The sequence below is a fragment of the Lactuca saligna genome, chromosome 6 (genome assembly GCF_052625555.1).
Source record: "Lactuca saligna cultivar CGN05327 chromosome 6, ASM5262555v1, whole genome shotgun sequence".
Classification (NCBI taxonomy): Eukaryota; Viridiplantae; Streptophyta; class Magnoliopsida; order Asterales; family Asteraceae; genus Lactuca; species Lactuca saligna.
The window spans coordinates 57980233-58000104 of NC_136422.1; the positions used below are offsets into that span (position 1 = coordinate 57980233).

The 19872-nt window shown below is 34.5% G+C and overlaps 1 protein-coding gene and 1 pseudogene across 2 annotated transcripts; one reads left to right on the top strand and one right to left on the bottom strand.

The window, feature by feature from the left end:
- Nucleotides 1-4990: 4990 nt before the first annotated feature.
- Nucleotides 4991-8079, bottom strand: LOC145000969 (methylthioribose-1-phosphate isomerase-like). 2 transcript variants are annotated; one of them, XM_078960278.1, is made up of 8 exons: nt 7491-8079; nt 7129-7416; nt 6870-6967; nt 6456-6778; nt 6195-6333; nt 5856-6124; nt 5597-5722; nt 4991-5519 (listed from the first exon to the last, which is right to left on the bottom strand). In XM_078960278.1, exons 4-7 carry the CDS (start codon nt 6591-6593, stop codon nt 5612-5614), a joined length of 657 nt encoding a protein of 218 aa, XP_078816404.1. In that variant the 5' UTR covers nt 6594-6778; nt 6870-6967; nt 7129-7416; nt 7491-8079; the 3' UTR covers nt 4991-5519; nt 5597-5611. The 2 variants fall into 2 exon arrangements, with proteins under 2 accessions (XP_078816404.1, XP_078816405.1); XM_078960279.1 differs by having other exon boundaries at nt 4991-5374; nt 6456-6967.
- Nucleotides 8080-9387: 1308 nt separating this feature from the next.
- On the top strand, nt 9388-13362 carry LOC145002602 (receptor-like protein EIX2; annotated as a pseudogene).
- Nucleotides 13363-19872: the final 6510 nt, after the last annotated feature.

Sequence of the window (19872 nt, forward strand, 5' to 3'; positions counted from 1 at the left end):
GTCTTTTTTTTTTTTTTTTTTTTTTTTAAGAATTCACCCTAAACCTGGTCCTATTAAGGTTCGAGTTAGTCAGCTTAGGGTTAGTCGGGTTTCGAGTTAACCAGGTTGGTTTAGTCGGGTTAATATTGTTAAAATAGAAATAAAATAATATTTGTTTATTTTAGCAAATAACATACAAATATACAGACCTAAAATGTAACATTTTAAAAACTTCTATTTTTTGTAGAATTTGTGTATAGATTGACCCTGCATGGGTTCAAAAAGTTGTAATTTATATATAGAATTTTGGTAAGTTCTCAGTTCAACTCACTGTGAACATGAAAAGTAGCATTTATCAAATATGTCAAAAAAAATTGCATTTTTGTAATTTGTATTTAGTTAATTTATAAATTTTCATGGCAAAAACTTAAATATGAAAACTTGTTGAAACACTCTATAATAAAACTCATGTCACGAGCAATAGTTTAATTTATTAGCAACAAAACAAAATGAGTTTGAAATCAAGTGTTTATATCCAAAATAATTGTCGAATTGGGAATACAAGCTTCTTTTCTTTCATCTCTGACGTTCAAAATTATAAGCTTGCACCTTCTTGTTCCAGCAAAGCTACATAAACACAAATAATTACCAACATATAATACCGTTAATTTAGTAAAAAAAATCTGTAGATGAATGAAAGTACCACTACTGGAAAATTGGCTATAGAGTACACCCCCATCTAATACGGTTGTAAAAAAACCCGTATTATAAAGGGATAAATAAATATAATACACACAATTGCAGCATTTAATACGGTTAATTGCAGCATCTAATATGGTTAATGAGATGTACTAGAAACAAAATCAAATAACTAAAAATATGCTCCCATTTTGATTAAGTACAGCTAATACCTAAATTGAATACGCCTCCTCCTCCTCACATACTTAGCTTCCTCCTCCCACACTAATCGGTCCTTCATCTCCATCTCCCCTATCGCAACATCATCATCATCGGCCAGCCTCGCCTCACTTGGCACCTCCAATAATTCAACCAACCTGAAAATCCCACCACCGGACCTGCGGTTCAAATTTAAAGGGTAAGAGCTTTGATTTCTGTTTTTGCAATAGACAAACACAGGTAGCGGTTCAAATTTAAAGGTAAGAGATTTGATTTCTGTTTTTGCAATAGAAAAACAAGAGCAGAAATACAAATACAAAGGAACTACAACTGTTCACGAAGGACAAGGAAGCGTTTTGGCTTTGATGGAGATGCAAAGTTTTCCTAGTGTGATGCCACTAATGGATTCATTAAAAATGTATGGAGTTGAGTGTTGATCAAATGACCAAAATGCCCTTTCATTCATGGTTTGGTTTGCTCACTTTCTTTCAGGTACATCAAAGAAGGATTAGAGAATTAAAAAGGTCAATATGGTCATTTTGGCATATCTTCCTCCGAGGATTCCTGATCAGCAGTCTCAAAAAATTCTTATAGTAATTGTTGATAGAATTTTGAGTCATGGAGTAGTTAAGCATCACAAACTCAAACAGTAATTGGCTTTGCAGTTGTTAGATAGATGTGTTAATTGCTTTGCTTATTATATGTGTTGTGTTATTTGCTTCTGTTAGATGTTGTTATCTATACATAAAGAAACAACAAGCAAGGGCAATAGAAATTTCAACATACTCCTCTTCGGTCTTCATTTTGATATTGGGCTCAGTCAAAGTCGGTCAAAAAGTCAACAAATGGAAAGTCGGATGTTTTTTATTTTTTATTTTTTATTTATTTATTTACTTTTTTATGATTAGTGACTTAAATAATTAAACAATTGAATGTCTAAAGTATAAAAAGCTTATATTGTAAATGTAAAAACTTGAAAATCAAATGACTAGAAAATTAAAATTAACACTGCTGAGTGGAATCCATTTGCATTGTCCGGAAACACAAAATGACTGATTATTCACAAAACCATTATTCACAAAGGAATGGAATTGATAGGCGAATGGAATGACTGATTCCATTCCTGTCATAGAAAAGAAAAGAGTACATAACAAAAGAGAGGTACATAACAGAAGCATATAGAGATGTGCATCAAAAAAGTGTCCAGGTTTGTATGATGATATAAAAGTATAATTTTACCCTTGGGGTAATATATTTTTAATTTGACCATTTCGCCCCTTTATAGGGCATGAAAGCACGAACGGGCGATCTTGGACAAAGCTTTGGAATGACCCAAGGTTTGGGCAACCAGTTCAAGCAATAATCGAATTCCCATTTTGCCCTCATCCTTCAGAAAGCTGCAGTTTAGTAGAATAACTGTGCCAAAAGGTCAATATTACCCCTCAATTTTTAATAATAATAATTGTAGCAGTTCTTGTTCAGTTTATTGATTCAACCACTTGACTATTTTCTGTACTTTATCCTTTTTTGTATTTTCATCCTAATATTTATTTTTTATGATTTGTTTCATGTAAGAAGAATTGTAGGGTAACACAAGTGACTTTTTTTATTTTTATTTTTTATTATTTTAGGTTTGTTATCGGTTTTCAGATAAAAAAAAAAAAAGCAGTTTGTTGAATGATGAAAAGAAATCACAGGGACTACTATTAGGAAAAAAAAACACTAAAATTTCGTATTTAATCTTATCCAAATCATGTTACTATTCTAATGCTTTGATATATTCCATGTCGAGTACAAGGGAAGAAAATACCATGAGGCAATTAAATTCAATAGGAGATTGTTATGAGTAAAAATACTTGAAATAAAAAATTAAATAAGAAAGTTGTTCATTACGTTTATTTTAAAACTTAGACGGATGTTCGCAGGTACATCAGAAATAGAGATTTTGACTTTCTTCCACGACGAATAAAATTCTCCAGCTCTATTACTTAGAGTTGTTTATACGAAACCTTAGCCTTCGGCCAACGACGCCTCCGCCTCCGGTCTCCGGTCGACGAGACAGACGAAGTCTCCTACTCCGGCCTACAGCCGCTTCTGCCTCCTTCTTTCATGTTGTTTACAGGTACGCTCGGACTTTGGGTGTAGTTGATTTATTCGTTGATTAATGTTGTGTTTATGACAATGTCTTCTCTTTGTACGACATATTACTTCATATTTCTGGTTGATAACCCTAGAAAGCATCATCGACTCTGTTTTGAACTTCATCTGCTGTTGCTCCAAAAAGAAAAAAAATTGTCCTCTCCAACTTCCTTCCTGATTTCAACATTAGCCCCATCTAATGTTCCTATAATCAGGCATCCATTGAGTGCTAATTTCATATTACTTATCCCATTAGCTTCCATTCCAGCTGTACTTATATGCTGTGACACCTCACTTCCTGGTATAAGAGGAGCTGTATACACCAATAGTGCTATAGTTATTCTGTAAATCCCATTATGCTAAGTTGTTGGATATAAATATAAAACTACTTCATCTATTATTAATGATTCAGTTCTTGGTTGCCAAACTTTCTAATTCTGTTCCAATCGAGTTAGTTGATCAGCTGTTAACTGATTTCAAGGTTACCACAATTTTGCCACTTATGTGACACAGAATCACTATTTGCTGTGAAATTAGCTTTTTGTATGAAGGTTTGAAATTGAATAAGGAAATTTGAAATTGTTCAAGGTTGAACTTAAGCTACATTTTGCAAAGGATATAGTTGGTTGCTGAAATTATTCTACTTGCAACATTTTCTTTATAAATCTACATAATTATTGTAAATATAAACACATTAGAATATTAGATACCCTTTCAAAAGAGTGTACTATGCATGCAATGATAAGAGTGTAATATTTGATTTAGTCCAAGCCAGGGTGTGTTTGAAAACTTGTTAAAGGATATGACAATTTTAATGCACTCTCAAACAGATGTCAATGCATATGAACACGTTACAAGTAATGAAAGTAAATGAAAGGGAATTAGAAGTTTGGTAGCATCTTATTTTGTTCATTCTCTCTAACCTCTTTGGTGGAAAACCATCCATAGCATCATAAAACTTCAAACCTTCTTCAAGTTCTCCTAGATTAAGTCCAAAAGGTAGGTGGTTTTGCTTCCATACTTTTATCTCTTTAATCTGCAAGGTTTGAAATCACCATTCATGGTGAAAATCAACACACCTCCAAAAACCTTAGTTTCTTATTTGAAATTTTTTGTTTAGGGTTAAAGATTAAGCTTAGGGAAGAGCAGGTTGTGAGATAATCTAATTGCACTTAAACTAGTTACTTGTACCTCCTGCAGACCCACAAGTAGTTACTAGATACCTATTTTCTGCAGATGGAATTAATGCGTTTTACTTGTCTGTTTTTAACCATTTTGTTATGATCTGATTAAGTTCAAGACTACAAAATCTGAGCCAACGTCTAGGAGTAATGCCCAAATTTCTTGTTTGGTCATATTGACACATAATCTACAAATAACTCTGCCTTTAAGATGTCATTGTGCAATTGTGCTACACCATTAACCTATCAAAATAGATAAAAACAAATGGGCTGAATTGATGGGAGCCTAAACCTCACACAAATATTATACAAAATTAGTTGTCTTTCCTATATTTATAGCATTCAAACATCTTACCGTATGCCCAAAAACCTCACACAAATTTGCCATGCGGACAACTGCCTTTATTTGACCGTTCTTGCAGTACCCATCAATAGGCGTTGAATATAAATTGCATCATATTTGTTTTTTTCCATCAAATGTAATTCTTTTTTGCTGTATTTGATTATAAATTGCATCATATTTCTTTTGAGAGTGCCAATGGTAGCTATCTTGGTCCTTAAAAGCTTTCTCTTACAGTTTTGGTCCTTATTTTTATGTTATATAACCATCAAGGTCTCTATCACATTTTTTTAGTATGATTTTTTTTTTTATGTTTTGATCTACTATAAAAAACGTGTCATAATCTTCTCATTAGTTGGATTAAGTCATAATCTTTAACATATCTTTACCCTCATCATTTTCTATCATCACTTTTATGCTCATTTTCTTATAACCAGCTACTAGAAAAAGGTTAATAGAGTACGGTTGAAATTATGAATATAGTACGTACATAGAGGCGTATTAGTAGAGGGGTGTATTAGATTACATGCCTAATAGAATACGGCTATTTAGCCGTACTATATGTATCATATCTAGTTTTTACAACCATCACATACAATCATCTAATACGGCATATATACACATCTAATACACCCATACATAACCGTACTTGATATGAATCCTCTCAAACACACACCCATCTAATACACCATACGATCTCCTCATACAACCGTACTAGATTACTCATACAACCGTACTAGATGTCAAGATACCAAACCCAGACTCCTTCCTAGCGGCCATTCTTAATTGCATTCCAGCCATATTCAACATCCAATTACAAACTTCATGATCTTTGATTCTAAATGAAGGGACAACAGTCAAAACTAATATCGACAAACACCTTGATATATCTTCTATCGTCTGGAGGTAAAATATAATTGAAATTGCATCTTCATTTTCCTTCTTATGAATAGAGAGCAGATGGAGTCAAAACACTGAAGTTCCTGTTTACACAACCAACAAAATCTAATCTTATGGACAATGATGAATAAAATAAGTGAATAGTTGGAAAATTACTAACCTATATGTGACCATGTTACCGACAATTGGAGGATTTGGCATTCTCATATATAAGGTGATACTTCAAATTTCTAGGCCCATTAATTGCAGATTCCTTGACAGTCAAAAGCAAACAAAGCCTCACCACCTAGGGATATAGATAGAAAATTAGAAAATGGAATAATAAGAACAAAATCATGTGTGTGTAACATAAATTAATCATATATATAATATACCCATAACATAAATTAATGCCTTTTGTATTGAAGATTGAAGAATACCTTTTCAGTTATGATACCAGATATTAAATTAGCTGGTGTAACATCAAAAGCTGGATTCCAAACACAAATCACAGAAGCTGCAACTTGTTCTCCCATACCACCATGTGTGTTAAGTAACTCCTTTGGTGACCTTTCTTCTATAACAATTTCATTTCCGGAAGATAATGACAAGTCAACTGAAGCCAAGGGGGCCGCAACGTAAAATTGAACACCATGATGTTTAGCAGATGACGCTAGGCTATATGTTCCAATCTTGTTCGCAGTGCCACCTAAAATCAAATTAATTTTTTTTAGATTAAAAGTAACAAAGGATTTGTTGGTAAAATAGTAATAACATACCGTTAGCAGTAACATGATCAACTCCAACAATGACAACATGGATAGATCTAGTTTTCATTAAAGCAGCAGCTGCAAAATCTGCTATAAGAGTCGCGGGTATTTTGTCATGAACTAATTCATAAGTTGTTAATCTTGATCCCTACACTTTAACGAATGAACAAAAACAATATTGACCGAGTCAGACATTTCATCGAACACCTAGGGTGCACACACAACTAAAGAACTATTCCGTATTTCCATGTAATAATGAAGATTGTTTACTTGGTTAAATGGACGGGTTTCTGTACAATAAGCTCTTTCAAGTACTCCATCAGCATGTAGTGCACAGATTACTCTAAGAGTAGTTCCAAATCCAGCTGTTGCAAGACTATTGAAATGAAACAATAAAGAACAAATCATAAGAACATGTAGCTCAAGATCTAGAGTATGTCATGCAGAGAGGGAGATGACTAGCCTGTCAGTATTACAACGTGTCAAAACAGAAAATTTCTTAGATTCCTTTTGTTGAATTTGAATGAAAGAAGATCCATATGACCCGATTGCTTTATTGGAAGCAACATCATCTTCCAGCATTACTTCAGCAGCTTCAATGTAAGCCCGAAAAAGCAAAGAACAGAAAGTAACTAAATCAAACACGAATACATGATATGAGTTACAAGGAGAGAGAAGAATTACAAGGAACACTTGGTTAGCACCCGTAGCAGTTGCAGCAGAGTTCGACAATCTCTGTAAGTTTAGTTGCAGCATCTGAAAGATTCACAGCTGTTGGACGACTGTGAAACAGTAGAACAAATCAGGAAAAAGTTATGAGGAAACACTACACTTCAGCAACATCTCAAATCTCCAAATAGATCGTATCAAAAGGAAGTTTTCTCTGCTCAAAACAATAGTTACAATTAGATGAAATGAAGTGAATATGAAGGAGAAAGGGGACCTGATCAAGTAGTTGAAGTGAGCCACAGTGATAACAGATGGCTTGCAGAGATGAATCGGCTTGAGATGCCATTGATGGAAATTGGAAGCAACTGCAATTCAATAGAAAAGTAACCCAATCTTATTGGAATTAAAGGCCGGTTACAAATAAGTTGGATTGAGTCGCGGAACACATGTAGACGAAGACGAAACTTGCTGGAGGAACATGAGTCGTGAGTGAGGTGATCAACGGAGTTGGAGGCGGCTTAAGGCGAATGATATTAAAGGCGAAAAAAAGGTTCTCAAATATCTACAAGAAGAACTACAATCATCTTGATGGTAATCGGTGGATTTATTTATAAGAATTTGAAATTATCGACTTACCTCAACTTGACCTTGTAGTGACCGAACGTAATTGATGATTTCATCGAGCATGAGTGCTTTTCTAGTGACCTAAGAACATGATTTCGCATTTTGATTTCATCGACCATGAGTGCTTTTCGAGTGACCTAAGAACACGATTTTGAATTGGCGACGAAGACGAACGAGAAGCCTTTAGAGGTGGCGACCTGGCGGTGGTGGATTCTCTTTCTACGACACCGGCGACTCTGAGTTTGATGACACAGGCGGTGGAGGATTGTCTTTCTACGACATCAGCGGCTCTCAATTTGATTGAGGAGGAAGACGAAGCAGTGAGCGATGGAATGTATTTAGGGCTTAACCAAAGAATGGGCATTGGGAAGAAGTAGACGATAATGGAGTCGGGGTTGCGTTTGTGGAGGCTTCGCAGTTGGCAAGATATCCTATAATCGAAGAGTAGCAACGTATAGGGAGGTGGTGGTGATAGGGTTTTGGCTCTGAACTGTAAAGAACAAAGACCGTGAGGTCAATCTAGTAATTTGGAATATAGATGGTGATGGGGAAGAACGGTCGTCTTTGATTGTAAGTCGACGGCGGTGGGAGACACTCGGAAGGTGAATGGAATAACTATTGTAGACAAGCCTCTCCAAATTTAAGTGTATATATAATACACCTTTAACTAGAGTCTAGAAACATACATCCCTTTCTAGTACGGGCTTTATTATATCCGTATTATATTATGGTGTATTGTATTAACCTTTTTCCAGTAGTGCAGGTCTGAGGTTATACATCGGAAATTTTCCATTACATATGGATGAGGTACTAGTGAAAACAACTAAGAGCAGGAAGATCCGTATGGTAGAAAGAAAAACCAGAAAAAGAAGTGTTGGTAAGCCCAAAACGAAACATCTTGAAGCCAGATATAAACTTACCTTGGGTATCTTTAATTTTATATAAAATTTTGGTTTTTTTTGGTGTTCGAGACTCTTAGAATTAATTATACGAGTGTTTATGCTTTTGTAGGAATACAATGGAACGTCCAGAAAAGAAAAAGAGACGTGTGACATTGATCAGAGATCACTCCAAAGAATATCTATCAAATTTAACAGTTGAGTTCGATCAATTTGGTAGAGCTATTGGATCTAACCGCTTTAAGTTCACCAGTTATCGTGGAGTGACTACGAGGAAGATGATTTCTATCCTGATAGATAGTTGGGATTTAGTGGATCAATGTGACAAAGATCAATTGTGGTTAAACATAAAGGTAAAACTAAATTCAGCACACTTTTGATATCATTTAATACTAGCAATCACAATTTCCTGCCATGTTATTCTCTTCTATCATACAAGTTGTATCATATCATATACCTAAAAGTTGTTATCTTCATTTTTTATTTAAAAAAGCAGAATCATTGGCATATACGAGATGATGATCATAAAGCACAAGTATTTAGAGATTGCAACACGCATTGGAAGGCCTACAAGTCGGAGCTTCTTAAGTTGTGGGACAATGGTGTCAATCCAGTAAAAAAATACCCGTACCTTGACAAAGCAATGTGGAAAAATTTCCTTGTTCTAAAATCCACGGAAGAATTTGAGGTATGTTTGAGTTTATTCTTATTTATAATATTATTATGTTTTACTATTTCTAATTGTTAGATTTTTTTTTTCATTTTTGTTTATTGTAATAAAGGTTCACCTTTGTTAAATAACAAATTTTTTATCTTAATTTGTTTGTAGAACATTTGGAAGGACAAAAAAGCATTTTCTAGTGAGGAATTGGAGGAACGTGTTAAAACATGGATGAGAACTTTTGGTGATAAAGTGAAGCCTTTTTGTAAGGTACACAAATTGTATTTCATGTTGTATTTGCTCATATTTTTTATGTTCTGGAGAAGTTTTCACCCTTGCATTGCTATAGATGAAGTTGTTAATGGCAGGAAAGTCCTATAATTTGAGTTTTCTTCGTTAAAAGTTATTTGAGATTTTGAATCCTAAGTTTTCTTGTTAATTTTTGTAGGCATACAATGAATCAACCACAAAGGGAAAAGAGAGGTTAGAGGTGACAAAGGGGAAAGAGAGGTTAGAGGTGACAAAGAGGAAAGAAAGGTTAGAGATGTGACATTAACAAATTTTTTTCTGTTTAATGAACTAAGTTCATTGTAATTTTTTTTTTTTCTATTTTTGAAAATGAAAACATGATCAGTGATGTCCCACTTCTTATGGTTGGAATGGAATCATATAGTAGTTTTGTATTTTGTAGAGATTGATCCTTCGGTTACAATTCACATGGTAATCATATAGTAGCTTTGCAGAAATTGAAAAGTTTGTTACAACATCCATGGACTGGAATTGGCTGTTTAATAAGGCTGGAGTGGAATTGTCTGTTTAATAACGCTCTGGAATGCAAAGGGGATGTGAGACATCAAGTACGGTTGTTTATCGGTGTATTAAATGTGTTTACTGGTGTATTAGATGTGTATATATGGCATATTAGATGATTGTATGCGATGGTTGTAAAAAGTAGATAGGATAATATAATACGGTCAAATAGCCGTACTCTATTATGCATGTAATCTAATACACCCCTCTACTAATATGCCCTCTATGTACGTACTATATTTACAATTTCAACCGTACTCTATTAAACTTTTTCTAGTAGTGTTACTTTCATGAGTTTGATTTCGTTATAATGAAAATGACTTAAACACGGATGAAAGATTGGTGATGGTTGCAAATTCTTTTCTTAAAAATATATAACATAATTTGATGACCAAAATATATCACAAGATTGGAAAAGGTATTTATATTAAATACAAATTTCCAAGACTTGTAAGTCTTTGAAATATCTACTTTGGGCCAATTTAAATTTCATGGAAATTAAGTATTTGATGCCCCGCACTGATAGGTCATAAATTTGAGACCAGCCACTTTAATAATTCATCTTCAAAGTAGTTGGCACTATATAAATCTTCATAGGGGCATCTTCATATATACCTAAACACAAACAAAAATCACCAACATCTGCATTTTCATCATGCATCCTTGTGTTTTTATAATTATCTCACTTCTCTTTGTATGCTTTCAGAATACAACTGCCAACCAATTGGTAGCAGTGGAAGAAAGAGACGATAATAGTGTTATCACGAACAAGTGTTTGGATAAGGAGAGAGATGCTCTCCTTCAATTCAAAGCAAACCTTCATGACCCTGATGGTCGTCTCTCTACATGGGGAACCGAAGAAGATGACTGTTGTCAATGGAGATGAGTCAGGTGCGACAGCCAAGCAGGTCATCATGTCACAGAGCTTGATATCAGCTCCTTTGGTCTTGTAGGTGAGATTAGCCATTCATTGGTTAACTTAACCTACTTGAATCGTCTTGATCTTTGCTACAATCGTTTTCATGGAACCATTCCCACCTTCATTGGTTCCTTGACTGAATTAACCGACCTTTGCCTTTCCCACAACTCTTTTCATGGAACCATTCCCAGGTCCATTGGTTCTTTGACCGAATTAAGGTACCTTGACCTTTCTGATAACTCTCTTTATGGAATCATTCCTTCAGAGTTTGGAAACCTCACCAAGTTGCACATGCTTTATCTTCGAGATCTTGGAAGTTGTAGACTTGAAAATGTAGAGTGGCTAGTTCATCTCTCTCATGTACAACAACTTGAAATGGATGGGATATCCCTAGCCAAAGAAAATCATTGGGTAGATGTTATTCTGAGTCTCCAGAAACTAACACATTTAAGTTTATTGGGATGTGAGCTCTCACACGTCATGTATCCATATTCTTCATTTCTCAACTCTTCTTCATATATATCTTTCCTTTATCTTGGAAACAACAATCTTACATCATCAATGTTTCGTTGGTTGTCCCCATTTAGATGGGATACCCAAATATCTTGGAAACAACAATCTTGGAAACAACTCTTCTTCATATATATCGTCATCTTGATCTCTCTAGCAACATGTTAGATGGGATACCCAAATATCTTGGTAACCTCTGTAGTTTGGAACATTTTGAATTTCATAACAATTCTGCTGTTGTCAGTTTTCCTGATTTTCTCAACAACTTGTCTGGATGCACATTGCGTACATTAGCAGAGTTGGAAGCTTCTCATAGCCATTTTACAGGGCCACTCTCAGATATGATTGAAAAATTTTCTTCCCTAGAAAGATTGTCCCTATCTAGTAATCAATTAAATGGCACTATAAATGAGAAATTGTTTGAACTTCCCAACCTTCTTGATATAGATCTTTCACAAAACTCATTCGAAGGACGTCCTTTTCTAGATCACATGTCAAACCTTTCTTATGTAGAGTATCTTAATGTGAGCTCTGCCAAACTAGGGCGTTGCTTCCCCAAATGGATTCAAACACTCAAAAATCTTACCCGTCTGGATATTGCCAACACTAGAATTTCAGACACAATTCCTCTGGGGTTTTGGGACATGTGGCCTTCTCAATTACAATAATTGAATCTCTCTTTGAACAATATCAGCGGGAAAATACCAGATTTATCGTCAAATTTTGACTACAATTCAGTGATAGATTTGAGATCTAACAACTTTTCCGGTCTGATACCAAATGTTTCTTCCACTGTGCAATCACTAAATCTTTCCAAAAACAAATTCTATGGAGGAATCTTTTTTTTATGCCAAATTAAAGATGGCTATTTAAGATTTATTGACCTCTCCGATAACTTTCTAACCGGACAGCTTCCAGACTGCTTGTGGCATTTCAAAGAACTAAAAATTATTAATCTAGGAAACAACAATCTATCTGGAAGGCTTCCTCCAGCTGTTGGATGTTTGATCAAACTCGAGGCATTGTATTTATACAAGAAAAAGTTTTCTGGAGAACTGCCTCTGTCTTTAAGGAGTTGCACGAGTTTAACCTCGTTGAATTTGGGGGCCAATAAGTTTTCTGGTAATGTGCCTGATTGGATTGGGGAAAACTTATGGGGGTTGTATGTTCTTATCCTAAGCTCAAACAACTTCTTTGGAACCATCCCTTTACAATTATGTCAACTACCGAATCTTCATATTCTAGACTTGTCAAGGAACCATCTCCATGGAACCATCCCCTCGTGTTTGAATAATCTTATGAGCATGGTTCAAGGAGGATTCTCAGCTACACAAATCGGACATTTTTTCTATTCAATTTCACATTTTTGGCATGGTTCAACAAGTTATTTTGACCATGCAGTGATTGAGTGGCAAGGAGTTGAACGTGAATTCATCAGATTTAATCTGGGATTGTTGAAGACCATTGACCTGTCACGCAACAACTTGACAGGAACAATCCCTCTTGAACTGACCAGGCTTCTTGAACTGGTTGCACTGAACTTATCAAAGAATACTCTACTTGGAGAGATTCCATGGAAAATTGGTCAGATGGGAAACCTTTCAGTTTTGGATTTATCTAGAAACAATTTGTCAGGAGGGATTCCATCAAGCGTGTCTCAAATGAATTATTTGGATTACCTGGACGTGTCGTATAATAACTTGTCAGGGAGAATCCCAACTAGTACACAACTCCAGTCCTTTGAACCATCAAGATACGATGGAAATCCAGGACTATGTGGACCTCCCATTAACAAGAAATGTCATGGAGATGAAGAACTTGAAGAACCACCTGTTGTTGTTGGTAGAAATGAGGGAGATGCGGAAGGTGTTGATGAAGTTTGGGGATGGTTCTATATTGGTGTAGGGACTGGTTTTGTTACTGGATTTTGGATAGTATGTGGTGTCTTACTTCTCAACCATCGAGGGAGACATGCTTTTTCTACGTTCTTTGATGGCTTCAAAGATTGGGTTTATGTGAAGGTGGTTGTATTTGTTGCAAATTTGCAGAAGGTTAGACAGACATAGTTTTCCATCTTGTTTTCTAGTATGTTGTTTTGAACACGCCTATTACTGTTCTTATTTAGGGCTAGAGACATAGGAATGTAATTTGGCATGGGCATTTAAGTCCCCAATATTAATAAGATTGCCACAAACACTATGGGTGGCCATTTTATCATGCTTTGTAAAATAACATCCTGAAAAGTTCATATCTTTGAACCATATAAACACAAGATCTTGTATTTTTTTTTTAAAAGACTATTTCTAGGATAATTTTCAGTGTAGAGTATTTGAAGAATTAGTGTTTAAAAGACATTACATCCATATATACATGTTACTATGATGCTTATGTTCGTAGGTTGTTTTTTAAATTGGCAAAAAATGAAAAATAGCAAGATGGAAAAACTGGTTTGACAAGAAGAAGGCTGCGCTGAGGGAGTTGGAGGCAGAATTGACCAATGTTCAGTGCAGCAACCAACTCAAGGGGACAGTTCAGTAAAGAGCAATACAAAATGATGGAAACTCAAGAACACATTTATTGGTTGCAAGGTCACTAAGTAGATTATTTGCAGAATTTCCAATTCTTTCAATCTGTTTCCCGTGTTCTTGGGGTTCTGATGTCTGTTTTTAATAAAAAAGAAGTCACTTTAATCTATGTTATAAAATTTAGTATATGTTACTGACAAAGCTAGGAAGGGTCTGAAACATTTATTTCCTACATTTTAGCATGGAAAGAGTTTTAATTCTTTCAAGTTTAAGCACCTTCATGATCGGTACAGTTGTGCAAAATTTCCATAATCCTAGACTCCATTTTCGATTTTCCCAAACTAATATACTAGGAAGGCTACTATACCTTGAAACAAATTCAAAATATAATAGGAGTGTTCGGCAAAACTAGCTGGTAGTAGGTAGCTTGTAGCCAGTAGCGTTTTGTTAAACGTTACCTGCAATAGCATTTGGATCTGCAACATTTTTTTTAAACTAAATGCTAGAAGCTTGTATTGCCAAATGGGCTTTCTGTCCAAAATGGAGCGTTTTGTCAAACATGCCTAATGTATATATTTTTTCTGTAAAGTGTGTTGTAGATAATGTGCTTTCGTAATATATCAAAAAACCCTTAAGGCGTGCATTTAGCATCTGAGTTCCTACATCTTGGATAGAAAGATTTGCATCAAAAGAATTGTGAACAGAAGTTGTATCATGTATCACCAAAAACATATTTAAAAACTCCACTATGTTCATGTGAAATTTTTAGAGACTAAACATAACATATAACAACAGAGAAAAATGAGCCTTTCCCTTCTTACATATTTCAAACTTCAACCATAAGTGATAACAGAATGAATGTTACCCATATTAGACCAACACATTTAGCATATTTCATTGCTCGGTTCCATGTGCATAAATCTTTACATTATCAATAAATGAGACCATAAATCATCCTTATGACCTATACCATTGCATCTTTTGCACTCAACCGATTGAGTTTCAGCTTCCCATCACTACAAAAAAACACATTTTTTTTGTATGTTGTTTGACAACCAAAATACAAAATGCGGAAGCTTAAAATTTAGATCTTTGATCTCGAATTAGCTAAAAGAAAAATTTTAACAAGAAGGAACATCAGATACCTGCTTCCATGGAAATTTTCGGATCTGAAAAGTGGAATGACTTTTCCAGTTTATCTCAAGAAGTCTCTCTAGAATCCCTCAGCAAAACCTAAACGAATTTACATGTCTATTTCGCGTATTTTCATCTGCTCCTCATCATGTGTATATATATATATATAGATGGAGATATACCCTAATGTGAGAGATAGATGGGATATTAAGGATCTTGAGTCAAACCGAAAACTCAATCCACAAAAGGTAAATGGATATTCTATAAATCGGTCCATCAACAATTTATAGTCTTACCATAATAACTGAATTTAATGATAACATTATATATTTATGAAGTGGCCCCATAGTTATCGAACAATCACTCACTGGACCACTGATATTTAAATGTACATATGTATATATAAGCGCTTTAATAAATGTTATTATAATATTGATACCCTTGAACAATCTTGTCCACTAATCATACAAGTATTGGATCAAAGCCGTATTTATTACAATTTACATAATTAAACCTATCAATGGTCACATATACATATATAACTAACGACATAGATTAAACTTGATGTGTGGTTTTAAATCAAAATAGATTTCCAACGAGTTCCTCGTTATCTTGAAGCGAGATCAAACTTCAAATAAGTGCAATTCATAATGGAGTTAACCAAATTCTTCATTCTGTAGAAAAAAAACATAATTGTTCTTAAACAAAACATAAAGAACCATAAAATTCCCACTAAAACCAAATATCATACCAACACATGTAGTATGATCAGGAAAGACCTATGGAGGTAATCCCTTTATGAGTAGATCATTTATCATGGAGTCTGTTCATATGCGCTATATATATATATATATATATATATATATATATATATATATATATATATATATATATATATATATATATTCCATTTTGCACTATTATGTTAATAGAAGGAACTAGATGTTAATATGCTTCGACTTAATAGAACTTATGTTGTTGGAACATAACATTGCTGATTTATCATATCAATAATATGTAGCATCGTGACAAATTTCCGCAACCATATTCCATGATTTGATGCCGCATAACATACTATAATTTATGTTGCCATTATGGAAGAACTACTGAAGTCTATTCCATGAAACGACTCATCATGCTAACGTATAAAAGTATGCCGATATGAATCGGTTACCATTTTAGCATCTAATAAAATCAGATTCTTAATAAAAAGGGAAAATAACATAAATTCCCTACAAACTTCCTAGGGTTTACCCATTCGGTTCCTAATTGTGCCATTTCTTGATTATTTGATTATAAATCAAAATTTTAATACCTTCGATCTCCAATTGTGCCATTTCTTGATTATTTAGAAGAGTCAAAATTAATCATGGTCTTTTTATATTAGAGGAGCGGTCGACACAACTTAATGTTACACTACCAATAGATATTGGAAAATAGAAATAGATGGAATAGAGCCAAATGAACTTTTTTTTAGTTATAAAATACGAATTAATCTCAACATTTTTTTTTGGCTTTATAGGAACACAATGTGAGTTTTTTTGGTCTAAAAGTTCACTGAACTGGCTATTACAGGTTGATAGAGACTAAAAAGGCGGGTTATATCCTAGTTTAGGGACCCATAAAGTCCGACAAAAACTTTAGGGACTAAATGGGTAAACCCTAAAAAGTTTGTAGGGCATTTATGTCATTTTTCCTAATAAAAATGTTCTCTAAAACATCTGATTTCTTATAGTTAAGCATATAGTCTTTTCTTATGTATAGATATTTCAAAACACATTTGGATGCTTCTCAACGATCTAGATCAATTACTAGGTTGCTTAGATATCTTCCCAACATCCGTATAATGTAGGGATATATACATACTTGAGCATACATCGGATTCCCAACATAGTAAACACAAGGAATCTTCTACATCTCTCTAACTTCAAGGTGAAATTTAGGTCACTAATTAAGACTAAATCTATCTCTTTTAGCAATAAGGGTGTCACCTGGTTTGTAGTTTGCATGAAAAATCTTTCAAGGATCTTATCAATATTATACCTCTTATGTGATAATCCTTGAATTCCACAATATTTGTCTCATTAAATATGCATTCCTAAAACAAAACATGCTTCCCTAAGACCCTTCACTAAAAATACTTTAATATATTGATAGCAAGTAATATGTCATCAACATACAAAACCAAGAAAGATACATTTACTCCCACTAAATTTATGATAGACATAATCATCTACTTCATTTACCTTAAAACTAAATGAGATAATGAATTGATGAAACTTTTGGTACCACAGATGAGGTACCCTAAGTTGAGGTTGTTGAATTTGTTCATTCTGAATATGCATCACTACTGAAAAAAAAAACACTAAGATTTTATTAGCATAAATACATAATGAATCCTTATGTTTTTATAATTTTCCCACTTCTCTTACTAAACCTTGAGACTACAACTTCCAACCAATTTGGGAGGAGGAGATGATAATGGTGTTATAAACAAGTATTCCAATAAGGATAGACGCGCTCTCCTTGATTTCAAGGTTGCCTTCATGATCCCTATGAAACTCTCTCTATATATTGAGAGATGAAGAAGAAGATTATTGTAAATGGAGAGGAGTCACATGCAATAACCAAACAAATCATGTCACGAAGCTTGATGTTTCTGAACATGGTCTTGAAGCTGAGATTAGTAGTTCATTACTTAATTTTAGAAGTTTGAATGATCTTGATCTTTCTTACAATTCTTTTCATTGAACCAGTCCAACCTTCATTGGTTCCATGATTCGTTTAAGGTACCTTCACCTTGGTTTGAATAATCTGAATGGAACTATTCCCAAGCCCATTGGTTCCTCGACAAAATTAAGGCACATTAACCTTTCATATAGCTCTTGTTATTGAATCATCCATCTAGAGTTTGGAAACCGCACAAACTTGCAAGTGCTTAATATTGGATCCCATGGAAATTATAGATTTAGGAACCTAGAGTGGTTATCTCATATTTCTCCTTTAGAGGTACTTGAAATGGATGGATGAGCTCCAAACACTTTAATGGAGGCCATGATTTCATTAGAGATGTTCTAAAGGAGGTGGGATTGAAAATGATGAACCCTTATGTAACATCCTATTTCGTGTCATTTCTTATTTCAGGGTCGTAGGCTGAAATTCGATTTTGTAAAGGCTTTGGCCCTTAAGGAGGTAAAGTTTAGTCCTTGTGGATGGAGGTAATAATGGTTAAGAGATCTGACCCTTGAACTATGTATTGGGCCGAAGGGTAGAAAGGGAAAAGTTATAAGGTCGGGCTTCTTGCATGAAATATGGATTTTATTTTGAGAAGTTTTTACTCCAAATCAATTATCTTAGATTGTGGGGATTTTCAATACCTTTCCGTGCATATAAAGAACGCTAAAATCATATTTGAATCAAAGAAGTTATGGTGGTTTGGAAGTATGTTGACGTTGGGAAAGAAGGTGGTATGTTGGGCGTACCTTAGGTACGCTAGGCGTACCAGCATGGTCAAGTCATGCCCTTAGAAGCGTGTGCTAGGCGTACAATTTGGTACGTTGGGTGTACGCGATTAGAACCCAAACCCTAAATCTATGGTTTTGAGCCCAATTTAAGCTCCTTAACTCCTTTAGACCTTTTCCATCCTTATCCTCAATCTCTCCAACATCTTCTCTTGAAAACCTAACCCTAGTATAAATTTTGTGAGCTAAAGATTGTGTTTCTTGGCAACTTTGAAAGGAGAAAAAGGTGGTGATAGTGCATGGAAGCTTGAAGGAACTTTGGATCTGGAAGTTCCCCTCCCTCATTAATCTGCAGAAGCTATAAAGTTTGTACCTTTATGCCTCCATTGATAGACCTAACTTAAGTGTTAAAGTTATATAACACCCGGAATCTAGATGGTTAATTGTTGAAATTTAGCCAAATTCAAGTTGAACTCGGCGAGTTGGAGGAGCCAACTCGACATGTTGAAGATGGAAGAATTGTGGAGATTTAATGGGCCAAGTCGACGAGCCTCAACTCGGCGAGTTGGACGCTATTTGAGAAACCCTAATTTTTAGGGTTCAAGCCATATAAATATTTCATTATGTCCCATGCCCCAGCCTCCTTATCAGCCTCCTAAGCTCAGAAACTCTAAGAACTAACCCTTATCATCCTTATGTGTTCTTAACCTTTTGAAGATCATTTTTGGTAGCTTGGAGCCTTGGAAAGAAGAATGTTGAAGATATGGTGGATAACCTATTGACCCATGTTCAAATCCTTACACAACTCAACCCTTATAGCCATGGAAGTTCGGCTGCAGTGACTCCAGGGTATAAGACAAAACATCATGTTTGCAGCGGGGGGTTAATCGGTGCACGAAAGCTGGCCTGCAAACCCTCGTTAGGGATGTTCCCTTTCCAAAAAAACAATAAAACTATAATGTAATTAGAATGATAAAAAAAAATAATAAAAAATAAAAAAAATAAAAAAAAAACAAAATTTTAAAAATACTTTTTTGTTAATGGGCCAAGCAAATGGACCCAACTTCTTTTGTGAATGGAAGACAAAGTCTAGATTGCACAACACACACATAAAAAAAAATAAAATAAAATAAAATAAAACTTTGTGAATGGATGACCCATAGTGGTAGAGTTTTCAAATCAAATGTCATTATTATATATATTACTCGGTAATCTGAATTGTAGTTCAAGAAATAATGCTAAACATGCGTGTTGCAGTTGCTATAGGAGTGTAAATGAGTTCAATCCATCGCTTTGATGTTGCGACAAATAAAGATTTTGATTATAAAAAGCCTTACACTAAAGGAATCTAAGAATTGTAAAGAGGGTGGAAAATTTCCAGATTGATTAATAAAATATACAACATTAACTTCATTTTCATCTTTTGTTTATTTGCTACAAAAGTATGAACTCTCAGCATGTCTTATTTCACCCTA

What these genes read in the sequence shown, in the direction of transcription:
- LOC145000969 (XM_078960278.1), bottom strand. Translation starts at nt 6,593, where the DNA reads ATGATTTGTTCTTTATTGTTTCATTTCAATAGTCTTGCAACAGCTGGA. An exon ending in AAACCCGTCCATTTAACCAA is followed by an intron (nt 6,334 to 6,455) that starts GTAAACAATCTT and finishes GTTAAAGTGTAG; the next exon opens with GGATCAAGATTAACAACTTA. An exon ending in TGATCATGTTACTGCTAACG is followed by an intron (nt 6,125 to 6,194) that starts GTATGTTATTAC and finishes ATTTGATTTTAG; the next exon opens with GTGGCACTGCGAACAAGATT.